The sequence below is a fragment of the Podarcis erhardii genome (genome assembly GCF_964252035.2).
Source record: "Podarcis erhardii genome assembly, chromosome: 10".
In the NCBI taxonomy this organism is placed as follows: domain Eukaryota; kingdom Metazoa; phylum Chordata; class Lepidosauria; order Squamata; family Lacertidae; genus Podarcis; species Podarcis erhardii.
Genome location: NC_138500.1, coordinates 69338992 through 69357587, shown reverse-complemented (window position 1 = coordinate 69357587; position 18596 = coordinate 69338992). Strand labels below are relative to the sequence as shown.

The window sequence follows — 18596 nt, the reverse complement described above, 5'->3', positions numbered from 1 at the left end:
GCGAGAGAGAGAGGCCTCCGCCGCCTGGGCAGGTGCTGGGCAGCTCCGGCCTGAAGGAAGCCGAGGCAGCTAGCTCCTCAGAGGCGTTTCTGGGAAGGGCCCTGCCGGGGCAACGACCGAGCCGGCCGCCGGCCATGTAAACAAGCGCAGCCCTCGCTGCGGGGCTCAGGCAGGCAGGCAGGCAGGCAGGCAACCTGCGTGCGCGGCGGAAGGCAGGCAGGCAGGCAGGCGGGCTCGCTCTCCCCTTGGCGGCCTCAGTAAGTAGAGCGAGGAACCGGGAGGAGGAGGAGGAGGGCAGCGTGCATGTGTGGATGCGTGGACGCGTGTGTGCTCGTCGCCCTGCTCCGACGTTCTCTCCGGCGGCCACTTCCTCCTCCTCCTCCTCCTCCTCCAGAAAGTCGTACCTGCCGCTCCATCCAGCTCCTCACCTGGAGGAGGAAAAGCGGCAGGCAAAAGTCTTCGCCTAGTTTTGGGGGAGTTGGGTCTCTCCGTCTCGCGGCTGTGAGAAAAGTTTGCTGAAAAGTGGAATGGTCGGTTGGGCCTCTCGCTGGTCTGGCGTTGAAAATGAGTTTCATTCTGGTGCGCTGCTGCTGTAATAGGGAATTCGGGGGAAATGAATAATAATAATAATAAAGATGGATGTTCTAAAAATTAATAGTTGGAAAGGTAAAAAATAAAATAAAAAAATTCCTTCCAGTAGCACCTTAAAGACCAACTAAGTTAGTTCTAGGTATGAGCTTTCGTGTGCATGTTAGTTCTAGGTATGAGCTTTCGTGTGCATGCACACTTCTTCTTCTTCAGAAGAAATACTGAATACTGGAAGGAATTTTTTTATTTTGTTTTGACTATGGCAGACCAACACGGCTACCTATCTGTAGTTGGAAAGGTGGTGTGTCAAAAAGGCACGCACACACACACGGAGGTTTGGGTAGATGTAAATAAAACTTTTTGCTGATTAAGACCCCCCCCCCAAAAAAAATTATCACTGCTCTCCCTATTCTCGAAGAGAGTAAGAAATAGATTGTGAGAGTAGTTCTGTGTTTTTGTGTTGGAAGTTATTACAAATGTAAAGGGCACAAAGTGTTTTAGACGCTTGCTGTGCATTTCTAAGGCTTTTTTGTAGTCTCTTGAACTCTGCCCCATTATTTTCGGCTCCGGTTTAAGCTCCTGTTCCTGGAAATGCCTTTACACAAGCAAAAGCTCTATCCAAGGGACTGTGGAGAGAGGTATAAGTATTTGCATGGCTAGAGATGGCATACATTAGGGCATGGGCGAATGCCCTGTTTTTGAAACACAACTCTCCTCCTGCTTGGGGTTTAGGAGATGTCAGGTGCGGTTTTTTTGGAAGTATATTTTAGTAATAAAATTCAAATGAGCAGTAACATTTTCAAAGTTATTTGTGTGCTTTAACATTCATTTCTACAAATGAAGACCAGTTTCCTCCTTGGTCAGTCTGTCACGCTTACCAGTGTTCAATGCTAACTTCATTAATGTTTTTCACAGCACGTTAGAGGCACAAAAGAGAAATGTAGTTTGCAAAAAGCAGGTTTAATAGAGGTGTTCAGCGGCTCTGTATAAGCTATCACAACTCAAACAGGTGCCTTACAGATGCTTTTTCTTGCCTAAGTCAAATTGTGGTTTTAGCAAGGTGTTCTGAGTTAGAGCAAGGACTCCCTGAAGGCCTTGTTTTTCTCTGTTGATTCGGGTCACCAAAAAAGCAAATTGAAACAAATCGAAATTGATAAGGGAAATGCCCTGTGAATTGAAGTGCAGGAGAGGAGTAGCTTCTTTTGATGAACAGATCTAGCTTTTCATTGGAGGCAGTTATTTTACCAGGGCTCTCCAATTACTGTACAGTGCTTTTGGGAGATGGATGTTGACACAAATAATTTGTTCCATGTGCTTGTTGCAAGTCCGTCCATTCCCTGGCTTATTGTTCCAGGCACATGTGAAACTGTCAAATGTTTCATATAACCAGAACCATGAGTAAGGCTCTTCTCTTTATTACACGCTGTTCTATTATCTTAACAATTCAAATATTGCATGAACAGGTTGAAAGCTAAAGCAGCTTAAGTGCCAGATTGTTGGGCCCTGGGTGGTAATGCTGGAAACAATACATGTTGGTTTATAGGTTCCCTTGTCAATGGAGTATCTTGATTGATTTGTCAGTGCCTTGTCTCACCGATGAAAACAAGCATTGCTATGACAGTGAGGATTCCTTGGCCTTGGTGCAGCAGTGTGGTGCGTGCAAGGATGAAAAGGACTCGCATCCAGTATTTGAGATCCAGCAGGCCTTTTGGTGCATTGAATATGCTTCAGATACATAGTGTGGACCTGCTAACCAGTGATGAGAGTTGCATCCCTGGTTAGATAAGAATTGCATCACTCATATGATGAAGATGGATGTTCTGCCTTAGTAGCTGAGCGCGGGATCTTTCTGTATCCCTGTCAATTGCAAGAGATACTTAGCATTCACAGCCAAGTGCAAAGCAGAGTAAGGACCAGCTTCCAGACTTCTTAAAACATTTTAGTTACAGCCTTTAAACGAATCATCACCTACCCATTTTCTTTTCCACCACATGCTTGCCTCCTTCAAGGCACAGCCAGAGTTCATGCTCAGTGAGAAGTGGAAGATGTTGGGTGGCTTTAAATTACTGATGTTGCAGCTTACTCCACCTCTTATAAGGTAGAAAACGTGGCTGAAATCCCTTGCTGTCAGGTGCCTGCTAAGTGGGCTGGATCCAAATGAGTTCACTGTTGTGACTGCACATTGTCTTTTGTTTTGTTTTGCTTTGTTCCCTTACAGAGTTGCCCTTGCAGGTTTTTATATCAAGAAAATACTTTCTGTGAATATGGCAAATTGTTTCTACCACAAAGATTGTTTCCCTCCCCCGCCCCCAGCAGAGCTTGTTAGCTTCAAAGCTCATTCTTGACTCTGACAGAATTTTACTAATTGACAAAATCATTAGAGGTGACTTGGTTCATCTTAACAGCAAGCACTTTTTTTTCTTCTGGGAAAATACAATGTTTCAGTGATATTAGCAAATTCTGTAGTTCAGGACAGCAGTATTTTGGGACAGCAAAATATCTTCTTGCAAGTGGGCCCTCTGCAAGATTTTTTTTGGGGGGGGGGCACTCAGATTTGGGTGGGAATAACCAAAAAGCCAATACATGTCATTGTGGGTGACTAGCTGTCTTGGTCTAGACTAGTACCCATCAATAAAAAAGCACATGTCTGGAACCTGTAATAGTTTTATTAAAAGACTACAGATCTTCTCATCAATTGATGGTGTGCGATCTATATTCTTGCAGGCCCCAAAACCTTCCCTCCATTTTTATTTCCCAGAGCAGTAGTCTGTAGATGCTTGCTCTATTCCACTGATCTTGGTGTTCTGCATCGCTTCTGTTACTAATAACATACCGTATTTTTCGCTCTATAAGACGCACCAGACCACAAGACGCACCTAGTTTTTAGAGGAGGAAAACAAGAAAAAATATATTCTGAATCTCAGAAGCCAGAACAGCAAGAGGGATCGCTGCGCAGTGAAAGCAGCAATCCCTCTTGCTGTTCTGGCTTCTGGGATAGCTGTGCAGCCTGCATTCGCTCCGTAAGACGCACACACATTTCCCCTTACTTTTCAGGAGGGAAAAAGTGAGTCTTATAGAGCAAAAAATACGGTATATCAAAAACAAACCCAGTTCCTCCATTTGTTGACTTCTTTAGATTGCTTGCTTAAAAGAGGAAATACTGGTTCATATAACACTAAACCATCCACATTTTTGGATGACTTAGGCTGCATACGCACCATAGATTTAAAACACATTGCTTCTTAAAGGAATCCTGGGAACTGTAGCTTTGTGAAGGATAAACTATAATTCCCAGGATTCTTTTTGGGAAGGGGGTGGGGGAAATGTACTATAAATGTATGGTTTGTCTGTAGCCCTAGTGGCTTGCATCCCCCTCCCTCCTTGAGTCATGCTTGCTTTTAGTTTCAAATAATCTTGGTGTAGTGAGTCCTGGTTAGCAACAAGCAGTGGTTACAGTAGTTGCTAGCCAAGCCAGCTTCATACCATAAAGGTATGGGTAATCAAGCAGGCTTGTTTAGCAACTAACCATTGCTTGTTTTAAGCCAGGATTTCTGGCTCGCGCATAAGTAGCAATGTAGGATAGGAGCATGTACTTCTTGCTGAGGCTTATCAATGTGATGCTCAGCTTTGGTTTAGTATAATAATAATAATAATAATAATAATAATAATAATAATAATTTAATAATATATTACTTTTACCCCACCCATCTGGCTGGGTCTCCCCAGCCACTCTGGGTGGCTTCCAACAGGAGATCAAAAATGCATCTAGTGTTAGATCTGAACAAGCCCATTTTACAGCTTAAACAGCATGGTGTGTGTTTATCCAATTACAGTGTTACCTCGGTTTAAGAACAGTTTAAGAATGATTTGGTTAACAAACTCTGCAAAACCGGAAATAGTGTCTTGCTTTGAGAACTTTACCTCAGTCTAAGAACCTGAAGTGGAGGCTCCAATACTTTGGCCACCTCATGAGAAGAGAAGACTCCCTGGAAAAGACCCTGATGTTGGTAAAGATGGAGGGTGCAAGGAGAAGGGGACGACAGAGGACGAGATGGTTGGACAGTGTTCTCGGATCTACCAGCTTGAGTTTGACCAAACTGCGGGAGGCAGTGGAAGACAGGAGTGCCTGGCGTGCTCTGGTCCATGGGGTCATGGATAGTCAGACACGACTAATGATTAAACAACAACAACAAGAACGGAATCCGAATGGTGGAAGGGCCCCAGCGGCAGGAAAGCACGCCTCAGTTTAAGAATGGTTTTGGTTTAAGAACTGACTTCCGGAACGGATTAAGTTTGTAAACTGAGGTACCACTGTACTGGTTGTTATTATCAACAAGTTACTAGCAGGCCAGTGTTTCTCAGACTTTTTGAGCTTGGTCCCACCCTTCTAAGCTTGATTTAACATGTAGCTTCCCCAACCCAGGAGCAATAATTTGTTCTACACATAAGCATGTTGTGTGCATTCAGACTGCTGCTATGCGCAAGGATCTATGGGTGGGCTCATGAATCCAACATTGGCATTAGAAAAAGAGTAGGACAGAGCATCTCTGAACCCTCCTAAATCACACATAGGGAAGTGCCATTAGTACAAAGCAGATGCACTTTGCAAAATGTATTGGGATGGGACAGACTTCTAGATCCAACATGGATCAGGGAGGACTCTCTTGGTGGCTGTTGGGAAGAAGGCTGCACCTGCCTCAGAGTCGGATCCCTCCCTGGAACTTCACAGAATCCACTCCAAGTGTTCTGTGCCTCCCAGGAAGGCATAGTGTAGTTGGTGATCCACTAAGAATAGTTTACTGTATTACCAAATATGATTCATAGTCTGCTGTTTTCCTATATGCTGAATTAATTCATTTCCTATTTATTCTTTTGGGCAACTTTTAGCATATGTCTCCACACGTATGCGTGAAAAACCGGTTCCTCTTTTAAAAGTTGCTATTACGGTAAGCATGTATTTGACTGCTCCTTCTCGTAACAGGAAAAGCATCATATATATATATATATATATATATATATATATATATATATATATTGCAACCCTCTTTATAACCAAGTGGGTTAAAGCTTCCTTCCTGGTTACTAGAGCACTTCCTTTGCATCTGCTTATGAAGACAAACAAGAAAAGCGGAACAGCCTACACAAACTACTCTTCATGTTGTGAATGATTGTCGTTTTAAAGCAGCCAGACTTAAAATCTGTACAGATGAGTCTTCTCCAGGAGCTCAGGTTCTGCTTTGCAATTGGGGGTAATGTTTTGTTAAATGTTGCGTCCGTGTTTTAAAGTGGTGTTTCCTGTCAGTTGGCTCTTAGAAAACTAAGAATGCTGTTCAGTAATTTGTGCCGTCCCATTTCAGGTTGGTTGTGTTCCCATCTTTCTTTTAAAGCTTTCTGGGAAGTTAAAGTCGGGGAAGGGGTTACTTAAAATCCATTCTGGAAAAAATGCTATTGTTGAGCAACACAGTTCTATATAAGAAGGGGAAACTAAACCAGGGATAGTCTAGGTTGGTTAACTTTCAGTTCATTTGATACAGCAGAATTGAAACAGTAAGGACATTAGTAGATAAGGTGAAAGACAGAATGTACTTGAGACAAACTGGGGGGGGGGGGGGTTCAACCTTCTCTGCTTCTGAGCTCCCAGAAGGCATAGTTGGCTGCTCCTTGAAAATAATATACTGGACGAGATGGTTTTAGGTCTGATCTTAACTATGTTGTTGTTGTTGTTGTTGTTTTAAAACCCTCTTGCCTGTGCATTTCAGATCTTCTGTGGAGTCTTTTTACCTCTCTTTGACAAGCAGTGTTATTGTTTTGACAATGCTTGTGTTTTATTGTAAATGTAGTAAATACAAGGGGCAGCTCAATTATTAAGTGCATACTTTCTGATCTGCATACTGATTCAATTAGTGAGTAAAGGCATTGTTAAATATTATTGTTATCCAGGAACACGAGGCTGACAATTCAACAGTGCTTCTAGGGTTTTAGCATACTGTATCTAGGAAAGGTTGCCAACTTAAATATTTGGAAAGGTTGTGCTTAATTTCCTATTAAAGAAAACTGACATAAATTGTGGTGTTGATGGGATGGGAAAGAATATTAACATCTCTTATGCAGGGCTGTAAAAATATTTTCAGTTCCCAGGCTTCAGCTTTAGTATTTTAGGAGCCAGAATAAAAACTGTGTGGCTGAGCACAACCAAACCCTGGGGATTTATTTTTTTTAACTTTGGGTAATTATCACAATAGCCTTGCAAACATTATTTGAGTGAATGGCTTGCGACTTATAATTTAACATTATTATAATGGGCATTTTTGGGTGCTTTTTTGAATGCTGACTATGTTTTATTTAAGAACCAACCAAGCAGAAAGTCTAAAATTAAAAAAAAAAAAAGATAAATGAAGCTGCTGAATAGCAGAGAAAATGGTTCCAAGATGAAGTTCTATTCCTGAAGCTATGCAGGTTTTGGCCTGGTCAATATCTGGATGAGTTTCCTGTTCTTCCGTTGTTTACACAGTCTTTCCCTTGATCTGGAATTTCTGTTTTAGTTGCTGTGTGGTGTTGTTAATGAATTTGCTTTACTGTATATTTTAACAATTTAAATGTTTCTGTAACTTGCATTTATACTTTGCAAATGGCTTAGAAGCCTACGTATGAGTTTGTTGATGATATAAATGAAGTAGAAAGCATTCACTCAACCAAGAAAGAATCTCTTTAACCTTGAGGTTTAGGGTTCACAGACTCAAATCTGAAGTTTGAAGATCAGTATAGTGTTGTGGTACAATCTGAAAGCTTTCCCATATGTCATCTGCTGCCGTTATGAGGCAATAGATTATATATAAAAACCCTACTTTGAGTTGGATCTAGACATGCCCTTCTGCAAATTAAAGAGCTCCTTTCATTGACAGAAGGGATTCTGATCCAGTAGATCAGTGGTTTCCAAAGTAGGTGGTACCACTCCCTGGGGGGCAGTGGGGTTACCAGGCACTAGGAAGCGTGTGTGTGTGTGTGTGTGTGTGTGTGTGTGTGTGCTGTAAGTAAAAATGACTATCAGACTTTGAAGAGCTGGTTTCACTGGTTTAAATTCAATTTTGTTGGATAAAATAAAATAAAAATTCACTGGATTTTCAATAAATGTAAAATTAATGTTTACTGTTTGAATTTTATTGGGTAATTATCTTCCCTTGGGGGGAGGGTGTTCAAACTGCTGTTTGGAATAATGCTTTTCATAGGAAATTTCATAGGACAGGGGGCATTGAACCAAGGGGGGGGGGTGGTACAAAAAAAGATTGGGATAAACTCCAGTAAAGGCTCCCCTTCAGCTGCCCCTTGCATCAGGGGGCAAAACAAAGACCCAGTTTGGCACTCCCCATGCACATTTGCGTACACACACAGGCTGGGAACCTCAATGGCACTTCTCTGAAGTCTTCATCTGGGGCAGAAAACCCAGCTAGCCCCCACCCCACCTTGTACTACTCCCACCCTATCCCAGATGGTACCCCACCCTCTGATATGCTTTCTGAAGGGCATGGGGTGGCTGCAGGGGAAGGTGAAATCAGGAAGATTTTCTGCTGCTAAGAGGAGAAATCCATTAGTGGAACTCCACTTATGATTAGTGCGGATACATCCCATTCTATCCAGACTTTTTGGCTGGGTTGCATCCATTTTTTCCTGAACTTAAGCTGTTTTAAATACTATTAAAGGAACTCAAAGGGACTTAAAATGCTTTAACTTTGGCTGGCTCATGTCTGCTGTCATTTATGTAAACCTGATGGTGATGATTGAATTCAATGAAAATGCAGCAGGAAAAAAATAACTGAAAATTAAGCAGAACTATGCTGATAACGGGACGCGGGTGGCGCTGTGGGTTAAACCACAGAGCCTAGGACTAGCCGATCAGAAGGTTGGCAGTTCGAATCCTCACGAGGGGGTGAGCTCCCGTTGCTCGGTCCCTGCTCCTGCCCACCTAGCAGTTCGAAAGCACGTCAAAGTGCAAGTAGATAAATAGGTACCACTCCAGCGGGAAGGTAAACGGCGTTTTCGTGCGCTGCTCTGGTTTGCCAGAAGCGGCTTAGTCATCCTGGCCACATGACCCGGAAGCTGTACGCCGGCTCCTTTGGCCAATAAAGAGAGACGAGCGCCGCAACCCCAGAGTCGGTCACGACTGGACCTAATGGTCAGGGGTCCCTTTACCTTTACCTTTTTATGTGGATAACAAAGGACTAAAAATGACCTGCTCTTTTCTCTTGTGTTCCTAGTCTTCCTGTGGTATGGAGTTGGTGAGCAGTGAACAACCTGTTGTTATGAGAGACGACAACAAACGAAGAAGGAGAAGGATGAAGCCACACTCTACAGCAAGCAACTTGTCTTCAACTGAATTGATATCCATTGAGTTCATTCTCCCTACAAGCAACATGCTAATAGATATAGCCAGCAACTGTACAGTAGAGCAGATGAAAGCACAAGTTTGGATGCGAGCAATAGAGAGGAACCAGACCTCAGATTTCTACCATAAATTCACTCCAGATCAGTTTGTTCTTCAGTACCAAAAGAAGGGACAGTGGTATGAAATTTATGACAAACATCAAATAATACAGACACTTGACTGTATATTGTATTGGAAAGTGCTACAGAAGAAAGTGGGCAAAATTCATGTGATCCAAAAGCAGAAGCCCACAGAGGACGTTCAGAAGTTTCAAAAGCAACTCAATTATTTGATTGGCTATGATGTTACTGATGTCAGTAATGTTCATGATGACGAGCTGGAATTTGCTCGACGCAGGTTAGTCACTCCACGGACAATTGAAGTAACCTGCAGAGATCCAAAATTGTATTCAATGCACCCTTGGATTACATCCAAACCACTTCCAGACTACTTGCTTAGTAAAATTATCAATAATAATATTTTAATAAATATACACAGAGGAACAACTAGCCAAAAGATTAAAGTACCTATTGATGACAGTCCAGATCTCATCCTTCAGAGTTTTTTCACCAAAATGGCAAAGAAGAAATCTTTGATGAATATTCCTGAAGATTACAGCGAGCTGAACTTTGTTCTGAGGGTGAGTGGCAGGGATGAGTATATTGTAGGAGACACACCTCTCAAAAACTTCCACTGGATAAGGCAGTGTCTCAAGAATGAGGATGAAATTCACCTGGTCCTGGATGAGCCACCTGACCCAAACCAGGATGAGGTGCAAAAAGAGGAGTGGCCCTTAGTGGACGACTGCACTGGAGTGTCAGGATACCATGAACAGCTGACAATAGATGGCAAGGATCACGAGAGAGTATTCACTATATCATTGTGGGATTGCAACAGGAAGTTCAGGGTCAAAATAATTGGCATTGATATCCCTGTGCTTCCAAGAAACACAGACCTTACTGTATTTGTTGAGGCTAATATTCAACATGGCCAGCAGCTCCTTTCACAGAAAAGAACTACAGCTAAACCATTTACTGAAGAAGTCCTGTGGAATACTTGGCTTGAGTTTGATATTAAGATTAAAGACTTGCCCAAAGGGGCACTTCTGACCCTGCAGGTATATTGTGGCAAAGCACCAGCTTCGTCTGCAAAGGCTAACCTCCATTTGCATGATTCCCCAAGTTCTGACGCTAAATGCAAAACCCAGCTTCTCTATTATGTAAACATTTTGTTGATAGACCACCGGTCCCTGCTCCGGACTGGTGACTACGTGCTTCATATGTGGAAATTTCCAGGCAAAGGGGAAGAGCAGGGAAGTATAAATGCTGATAAGCTTACTTCGGCCACAAATCCAGATAAAGACAATTCCATGGCTGTCTCCATTGTCCTGGACAAATACTGCCACCCCATAGCCTTGCCCAAGCACAAGATAGCATCGGATCCACAAGCGGACAGGGCCAGAGCTGAAATGCCCAACCAACTGCGCAAACAGCTTGAAGAGATCATAGCCACTGACCTGCTTAATCCACTTACCCCTGAAGACAAAGAGTTACTGTGGCATTTCCGATATGAAAGTATAAAGCACCCAAAGGCATACCCTAAGCTGCTTAGCTCTGTGAAATGGGGACAGCAAGAAATAGTAGCTGAAACATACCAATTATTATCCAAGAGAGATGCTTGGGACCAAAGCACCTTGGATGTTGGATTGACAATGCAACTTCTAGACTGCAACTTTTCCGATGAAAACGTGAGAGCGATGGCGGTGCAAAAACTGGAGGGTTTAGAAGATGATGATGTTCTTCATTATCTCTTGCAGCTAGTTCAGGTATGGTGGATATTCATTCCATTTTTTCTTTTCTTTTTAAGGGAACATGAAAAGCTTTGGGCAGCATGATGGGCATACATCTGTTGCCTGGTGCATCTGAATGTGTGAACTGATCAGATTGCCTTTCAGGTCGCACTCAGTTGGAATGAGGAATCTTTTTCAGCTTGAGATGGATATTCTGTTCTGAACAACCTTGCAGGGGGGACATGCCAATGGTGGGTGGGGCCAGAAGCAAAAGTGGGTGGAGCAGTTAATGTAAATTTCACCTTTATACAGACTAATTTCCACACACACTCACACCCCTCTCTCTGTCCTCAGTCCCGGCAAGCAAGAAGCATTATCAAGGTTCAGTGACACATTTCATCCAGGCAGAAATGCTCAGGTTGACTCCTGGACTTGAGGTTCTCCAGTACTAAGTGATATGACTTATCTCATGTCTGTTGTGTCCATTCAGAAGTGCAAGTTTCCAATTGATTTTGCAGCCATCCATTGCTCAGCAGAAATGTATAGAGTAGTCAATATATCCAAAGTTCTCTTTTTACCGCAGAATCTTTGCCTGTGTAAGAGTAGTAGAACAGCATTCTAACCAACCAATGTGCTTTTGTATACCTTCATCCCCTATAGGATTCTTGTTTTGCTGCTGGCTTTTCTTTGTATGTCAACCACCTTAGTACATCTTCTTGAAATGAAAGGAAGTATATCAGTTGTTTTAATAATTCCCAAGGGCATAATTTAAAGGAGGGAAGTGCTAACTTGTGTTTAGGTCAAAGTAGCCTGCGTTGCGCTAAAAAATTACAATTCCTCTTGTCAGCTGACATATATACCCTTGGTGAAAATGCCCCAATGTGGTAAAATTGCATGTTACATCTTAAAATGAAATGTGTTTCAGAACACAGCAGCTTCCTGACTTGTCTCTGTGCGCACATTTGCAAGGTTCTTTTAACACAAGAACCCTGTGGATAAAAGTAATTTTGTGTTAGTTTATTATCCTCAAAAAGTAGTCACATGAATTTGTCTATTATCAGGGCTTTGGAGATTATGAATTTCATGGACCAAGTGGCTCTTTACTCTCCTATTATAAAAGGCAGAATGGTGAGGAGTGGGTTTGCAGTGAGAAGTAGAATAACCCCTGCAATTGCTCATATCACGTAGTCTTGTAATTTTTATTGGCACATGAAGTTGCTCGAGCATAAGAAAATGATGAAAATGCTTTTGAATTTGGTGAGAATTCTACTTTTGACATAATCCTGTCTAAGGCCCCCCCTCCCCAATATTTCATTTAGGCTGCAATCCTAACCCCATTTACTGGGAGTAAAGCCTGTTGAATTCAATAGGACCACCAGAGTGGTGAACAACAGATCAAAATGCAGTAGGATAAAAACACATCCAAATTTACTAAACCAAGACAATAATCCATCAGTCAAAACAGCAGGATCGGGGAACTCATCAATTGTGATAAAAAGGGAGAGTCAAGCCAGAAGAATATCATTATTTCTTTTTGATGGCATTACAAGCTTGGTGGATCAGGGGAATGCTGTGGACATAGTGTATCTTGATTTCAATAAGGCTTTTGACAAAGTCCCCCATGATATTCTTGTGAGAAAGCTGGTTAAATGTGGGTTGAATGAGATAACTGTTAGTTGGATTTGTAGCTAGTTGACTAACTGAACCCAAAGAGTACTCATTAATGCTTCCTCCTCATCCTGGAAAAAAGTGAAAAGGGCGGCACTGCACGGTTGTCCTGGGCCTGTTCTTGTTCAGCGTCTTTGGAAACGACTTGAATGAATGAATTGAGGAGATGCTAATTAAATTTGCAGATGACACCAAACTGGGAGGGGTAGCTAATGCTGCAGAAGACAGAATTGGAATTCAGTAGGACCTTAACAGAGACTTGGACCTAAACTAACAAAATGAAATTCAATAGGGACAAATGTAAGGTTCTGCACTTAGGCAGAATATAAGGTGTGTGACACCTGGCTTACTAGTAGTACAGTAGTACCTCTAGATGCGAACAGGATCCGTTCCGGAGCCCCATTCGCAAACGTAACTAGCGACAGCACATCTGCGTGCGCACCACTTTCCCCTGATTCTGCGCATGTGCGTGACGTCATTTTGAGCGCCTGCGCATGCCCAAGCAGCGAACCCGGAAGTAACGCGCTCCGTTACTTCCAGATTGCCGCGGAGCTCAACTTGAACGCGCTCATCCTGAAGCACATTCAACCCGAGGTATGACTGAATATGTGAAAAGGATCTAGGGGTCTTAGTGGATCACAAACTTAACATGAGTCAACAGTGTGATGCAGCAGCAAGTAAAAGCCAATGCTATTCTAGGTAGCATCAACAGAGGTACTGTATAGTTTCCAGATCAAGGGAAGTAATAGTACCACTTTATTTTGCCTTAGTCAGACCACACATGGAATACTGTGGTGCCACAATTTAAGAAAGATGTTGACAAGCGGGAACGTTTGCAGAGGAGGGCAACCAAGATGATCAAGGATCTAGAAACCAAGCCTTATGAAGAATGTTTGAGGAAGTTGGGTATGTTTAGCTTGGAAAAGAGACTAAAAGGAGGTATGATAGCCAACTATGATTATCTGAAGGGCTGTCACATGGAAGATGGAGCAAGCTTGTTTTCTCCTGCTATCGAACCAATAGCTTCAAGTCACAAGAAAGGAGATTCTGATTAAATGTCAGGAAGAACTTTCTGACAGTAAGAGCTGTTTGACTGTGGAACGAACTCCCTCAGGAGGTTGTGGACTGGCCTTCCTTAGAGGTTTTTAAGCAGAGGTTGGATGGCCATCTGTCATGGATACTTTAGCTGAGATTCCTGCATTGCAGAAGGTTGGACCCTAGGGGACCCTTCCAGCTCTACAATTCTATGATTCACTCCCCCCACAGCTCATGGGACAAATTTGACAGGGGGTGGAGCTGCCCACCTGTCAATCACCTGAAGACACATTGACACCAGGTGATTTTTTTTATTTTTGCCTGCCCCTTTCAAAGCACTGTCTTGCCCTGTGCTTTGTCAACCAGCTGACTGGTGGTGCCTGCAAACTTGCTTTTATCTATCTCACAGTTCAGGTGTAGGGCATCTTGCCTGAAAGCAACTAAAACATCGTTTTTTGCTCTGGCATTTCCAGGATGTTAGTTGTTGACAAGGTACTAAGCTGTAGCTTTGCTAGAGCTTTAAGAAGTGGTCGTTTTACTTTCATATTTTTATCTGCTCTTGTTCTGTCTTGCCACACTTAGTAAAGGGACGATGGGTTCTGAGTCAAAATGGTCTGCATGTTTAACTTTCTGATTGTGTCTTTAAAAATTAAAGCATAATCAAACCCATAAACAAATTGTATGTGTGTGTATTCTATCCTGATGTGCACCCCACCCCTGGTTACAGTCACCTTAATAATCTTACATTGTATTTGACATTAATGGTATGTAGACCAACAAAACTGGAACTGGAAAGAAAAGATGTCTTTGTCTCACATACTGCACAGAAATTAAGTGAAATCAATCTCCACTTACTTTTGTTATCTGTTTTTCAGGCTGTGAAATTTGAGCCTTATCATGACAGTGCATTAGCCCGATTTCTTCTAAAACGAGGCTTAAGGGTAAGTATTCTAAACTCCTTCAAGAAAATGAGATGTACAAATACCGCCAGAATTAAGACTTTTTAATTGAGAAGATAATCTCATCTTTTAATACGTTCTCTTCCTCCCACTCAATAGAACAAAAGAATAGGACACTTTTTGTTTTGGTTTTTGAGAAGCGAGATTGCACAGTCCATGCACTATCAGCAAAGGTTTGCTGTGATCCTGGAAGCCTATCTGAGAGGCTGTGGGAGAGCCATGCTGCAAGACTTCATGAAGCAGGTTCAAGTAACTGAGCTGTTGCATAAAGTGACCATGGACATGAAGTCAGTTTCTGCGGAAAAGCACGACGTCACACCTCAAGGTACTTGCAGATCTTCTAAGCACAATCTCACCTTATGTTAAGCTTTTATTGTGTGTAATGCAGGGATAGGGAAGCTGTGGCCTTTTGATTTTTCCTGAACTACAAATCCCATCATCCTTTGCTATTTGACTAGGCGCTCGGGGGCTGATAGGAGGTAGAGTCTCAACAAGTTCAGGAGGGCCACCGGCACCGTACCTCTGGTGTAATGAAAGGTAACTCGCAAAATTCTGTGGTGCCTTTGCATCCTTGGTAGGCAGTGCTAAATGAAAAGTTGCAAATGGTTTGCTTTTTGTTTTTATACGGCTTATGAAGACCATTTCCCCCCAACCAAGTGTTTCATTCATCTGCTATTTTCAGAACTTTTTATGGTCTGCTCTTTTTAAACCATTGCATTTTTACTGATGCTTTAGTTAGTGCTGCCATTCTAGTGTTGTCTGTGAAATGATGTTTTGAAACGATGTATGTTGTTTATTTGCATTTTGTTCTCTTGGATGTTTCTTTGGTTGTTTTAACAAAAAAGCAGGATTAAGAGAATAACAATAATAACAGCCCCCCCTCATTTTGAGTAGCATCTTTGTTAGCAATTTCAATTCAGATGAGATGCTAATACTCTGGAGTCCGCCACAATAAGTGTTTAATCTTGATTATGAATCCATAAACCAGGCATGTCCAAAGTCCGTTTCAGGGGCCTAATCTGGCCCGCTGGTCAGTTTAATATGGCCCCCGTGGCAATTTATTTCCTAGGGTAAAATCTTCAACTTCAATCCAAAAGAAGCTCAACTTTGGTCGACCCTTTGATTGGTTCCCACGGCCCTTCACTTCATCAAATCTGGCCCACTTCGAAAAAAGTTTGGACACCTCTGCCATAAACAGTAGTGGGGATCCTCCTTCCCATGGGCCTAAATTAAGGTAAAGGTAAAGGTACCCCTGCCCGTATGGGCCAGTCTTGACAGACTCTGGGGTTGGTGTGCCCATCTCACTCAAGAGACTGGGGGCCAGCGCTGTCCGGAGACACTTCCAGGTCATGTGGCCAGCGTGACAAGCTGCATCTGGCGAGCCAGCGCAGCACACGGAAACGCCGTTTACCTTCCCGCCAGTAAGCGGTCCCTATTTATCTACTTGCACCCGGGGGTGCTTTCGAACTGCTAGGTTGGCAGGCGCTGGGACCGAGCAGCGGGAGCGCACCCCGCCGCGGGGATTCGAACCGCCGACCTTTCGATCGGCAAGCCCTAGGCGCTGAGGCTTTTACCCACAGCGCCACCCCCCAAAATCACCCTATTTGTCCCGTGTGGTCATTTTGGTCAACCCATGATGACCAGTTGTGCTACTAATTTGGCTAAACCAAAAAAGAGAAAAAAGCTGCAACCGCCTTCAAAACCCAGGCCTTGTATAGAGCTCTGTGTATTGCTTTGAAGTCCCGTCAACCAGCTGATTGTTGGGGCTTCAAAGCACTGCACACATCTCTATACAAGCACTGATAATAAGTTGATAGTTGAAGTTTTCAAGAGCTCTGCACAGCAGGCTTGCACCCACTCTGTCTAGTTTCAGACTGTATGGGACCAAGTTTGTTTCAGACTTTCATATTCTGCTTAATTATTTGCAATTCTAAACATTGTACATAAAGCAATCCACACAAAATCCTACAGTAAAACGATAAAAAATGATCATAAAATAGATGCTTAAAATGCCTTCTGGAACAATGAAAGTCTTAGTCATATGCCTGAAATTTAGCCTGCTTAATCTCAGTTGGGAGGGAGTTCTGCACAATGCACAGCTTTCAGTGGGTCACCTGATGTTATTGTGACATTAGGTGATGGATTGGTGAGTGGTCCTGCTCAGTAGTCAGGGTTGGCCCATGAAGAGATGAAGTTCTATCACTTTAGCTGGATCTGATTCTCCAGCACTGCCGGAAAAGTTCTAAATAACCTTAAGATTGGAGGCAAACACATCTCCCATTGGTATAGACTTTTTTTATCCACTTCTGGTTAAGAAGTAGGCTCTCTGAGTGTGCGTACCATGGGACTAGCAATTTCTTGTCCATGTTGCTGTCCACTATCTCCTGACTAATGGTTTCTGACTGCAGACCCTTTTTTTTTTAAATTGTCACTCTTCAGTAATCGCACAACTCAAACAGAAACTTGAGAAACTACAGGACAGCAAGTTTCCCGAATGCTTTAGAGTTCCGTATGACCCTGGTCTGAAAGCAGGAGCACTTGTGGTAAATATAAGCCTCTCAAATAATGAACCTGGGTGGTTGAGTTGTGAACAGGATTGGAGAAGAAAGTAGGGTCCCTGAGAAGCAAGAGGGGGAGGTATCAGCATGATTAGGTGAACCCTAGGATATGCAGACATACAAAACATTTTAAAAAATAAATCCCAAAGATGTAAATGAATGAATAAACTGCTTAGTGAGGACTGAGCATGCTCAGTTGTCTCCAGGAGTCATGGAATGTTGAGAGCCAGCTGGAAAATAAAACCGGGAGAGAGTAGAACAGGGATGCTAGTCCTTTTCGCAGTGCCTAAGGGCTACATTCAAAATTAGCTCACACTTTGAGGGCTGCATCTCTCTGTGGCACCCTTCCCCCAACACTTCCACCCTTCAGCAAGTTAATGGTAAGAGCAATTTCTCCATTAACTTGCATGGAGGCAAGAGGAAGGTTGCAGCCCTGAAAATGGGGGGTGGGCAAATCCCCCAACACAGACCTTGGGCTATGTGTGAAACACCCACCCCCCAATATAATTTTGGCAGATAATTTTAAAGACAGATTTTTACATTTATGAACTTGGGGGGTATATCCATTATTTCAAAATGACTGTTAGATTTGTTAATCTTTGGACATCAGTTCTGGCTGTAGGAAATATATGAATGTGTATCTTGCAGATAGAAAAGTGTAAAGTAATGGCATCCAAGAAAAAACCGCTTTGGCTAGAATTCAAATGTGCAGATCCCACATCCTTATCCAATGAAACAATTGGCATCATCTTCAAACATGGAGATGACCTGCGACAGGACATGCTTATTTTACAGGTATTATCTGCATTATGTTGTGTTGTGAATTTGCAGGGGAGGAGGTAGGCCTGTACGCAAGATCCTTCTAACCACTGGATCCAGCAAGTATTTAAAATATAAGCCAGGCTAATTTCCTGTGTTCAGCTTATGGGCCATTAAGAGAACAAAGGAAAGGGGGCTCTGTGCGAGAAGACAAACTGATGGGCCCCCTCCTCCAGCTTGCAGTTAGTTACAAGACAAAGCCAGAGTTTAGAGTTTGCATTGGTGTGACCTGGAAGTAAAGCAGCAAGCGGGACAGAGAGTCAGAGCGACATTTGAGAGCAATGTTTGATTTCTGTTTGAATCCAAAGTTGCAGCTATGGGAAAAACAAGACCCCTTTGGGTTGTTAATGCTGTGAACCCCTTCATTGCAGGCTCAGGTTGTATAGATGTCATTTTTTGCTCATTTTTTTTTAAACCACAGTTTAATGCCTTAAATCATTGTTTCCAGACATTTGATACTGGGTACATAATAATTACAGGCATACCTCAAAGATATTGTGAGTTCGGTTCATGGGCATAGCCAGGATGTTTGTTGCCGAGGCAGGCTTTATGTTAGGAGGGGCAGAACCTCAGTTAGTTAAGTATTTTAATTGATTTTTATTGATTGGGGGGCAGCTGGCTAAGCCCATGGTTTCGTTCCAGACCACCGCAACGAAGTGAATATCGCAATAAAGCAAGCCACACAATGTTCTTGGTTTCTCAGTGCATATAAAAGTTATGGTTACATGGTCTGTTAACCCCTTGGCTACAGGGGCAGGAGG

General features: G+C 42.8%; 1 protein-coding gene across 3 annotated transcripts in view; it reads left to right on the top strand.

The window, feature by feature from the left end:
* Positions 1 to 111: 111 nt before the first annotated feature.
* The window catches only part of PIK3CG (phosphatidylinositol-4,5-bisphosphate 3-kinase catalytic subunit gamma), a 28001-nt gene continuing 9516 nt past the window's right edge, over positions 112 to 18596 (top strand). The window contains exons 1-6 of one of the 3 annotated variants that reach the window (XM_081878463.1): positions 112 to 257; positions 8841 to 10832; positions 14375 to 14440; positions 14558 to 14783; positions 16898 to 17001; positions 17665 to 17811. In XM_081878463.1, coding sequence (XP_081734589.1) covers positions 8853 to 10832; positions 14375 to 14440; positions 14558 to 14783; positions 16898 to 17001; positions 17665 to 17811 — 2523 coding nt within the window. In that variant the 5' untranslated portion in view covers positions 112 to 257; positions 8841 to 8852. Of the gene's footprint in view, positions 258 to 5398; positions 5535 to 5687; positions 5838 to 8840; positions 10833 to 14374; positions 14441 to 14557; positions 14784 to 16897; positions 17002 to 17664; positions 17812 to 18596 lie in introns of those variants that run through there. The other 2 variants (XM_081878462.1, XM_081878464.1) reach the window with 2 other exon arrangements.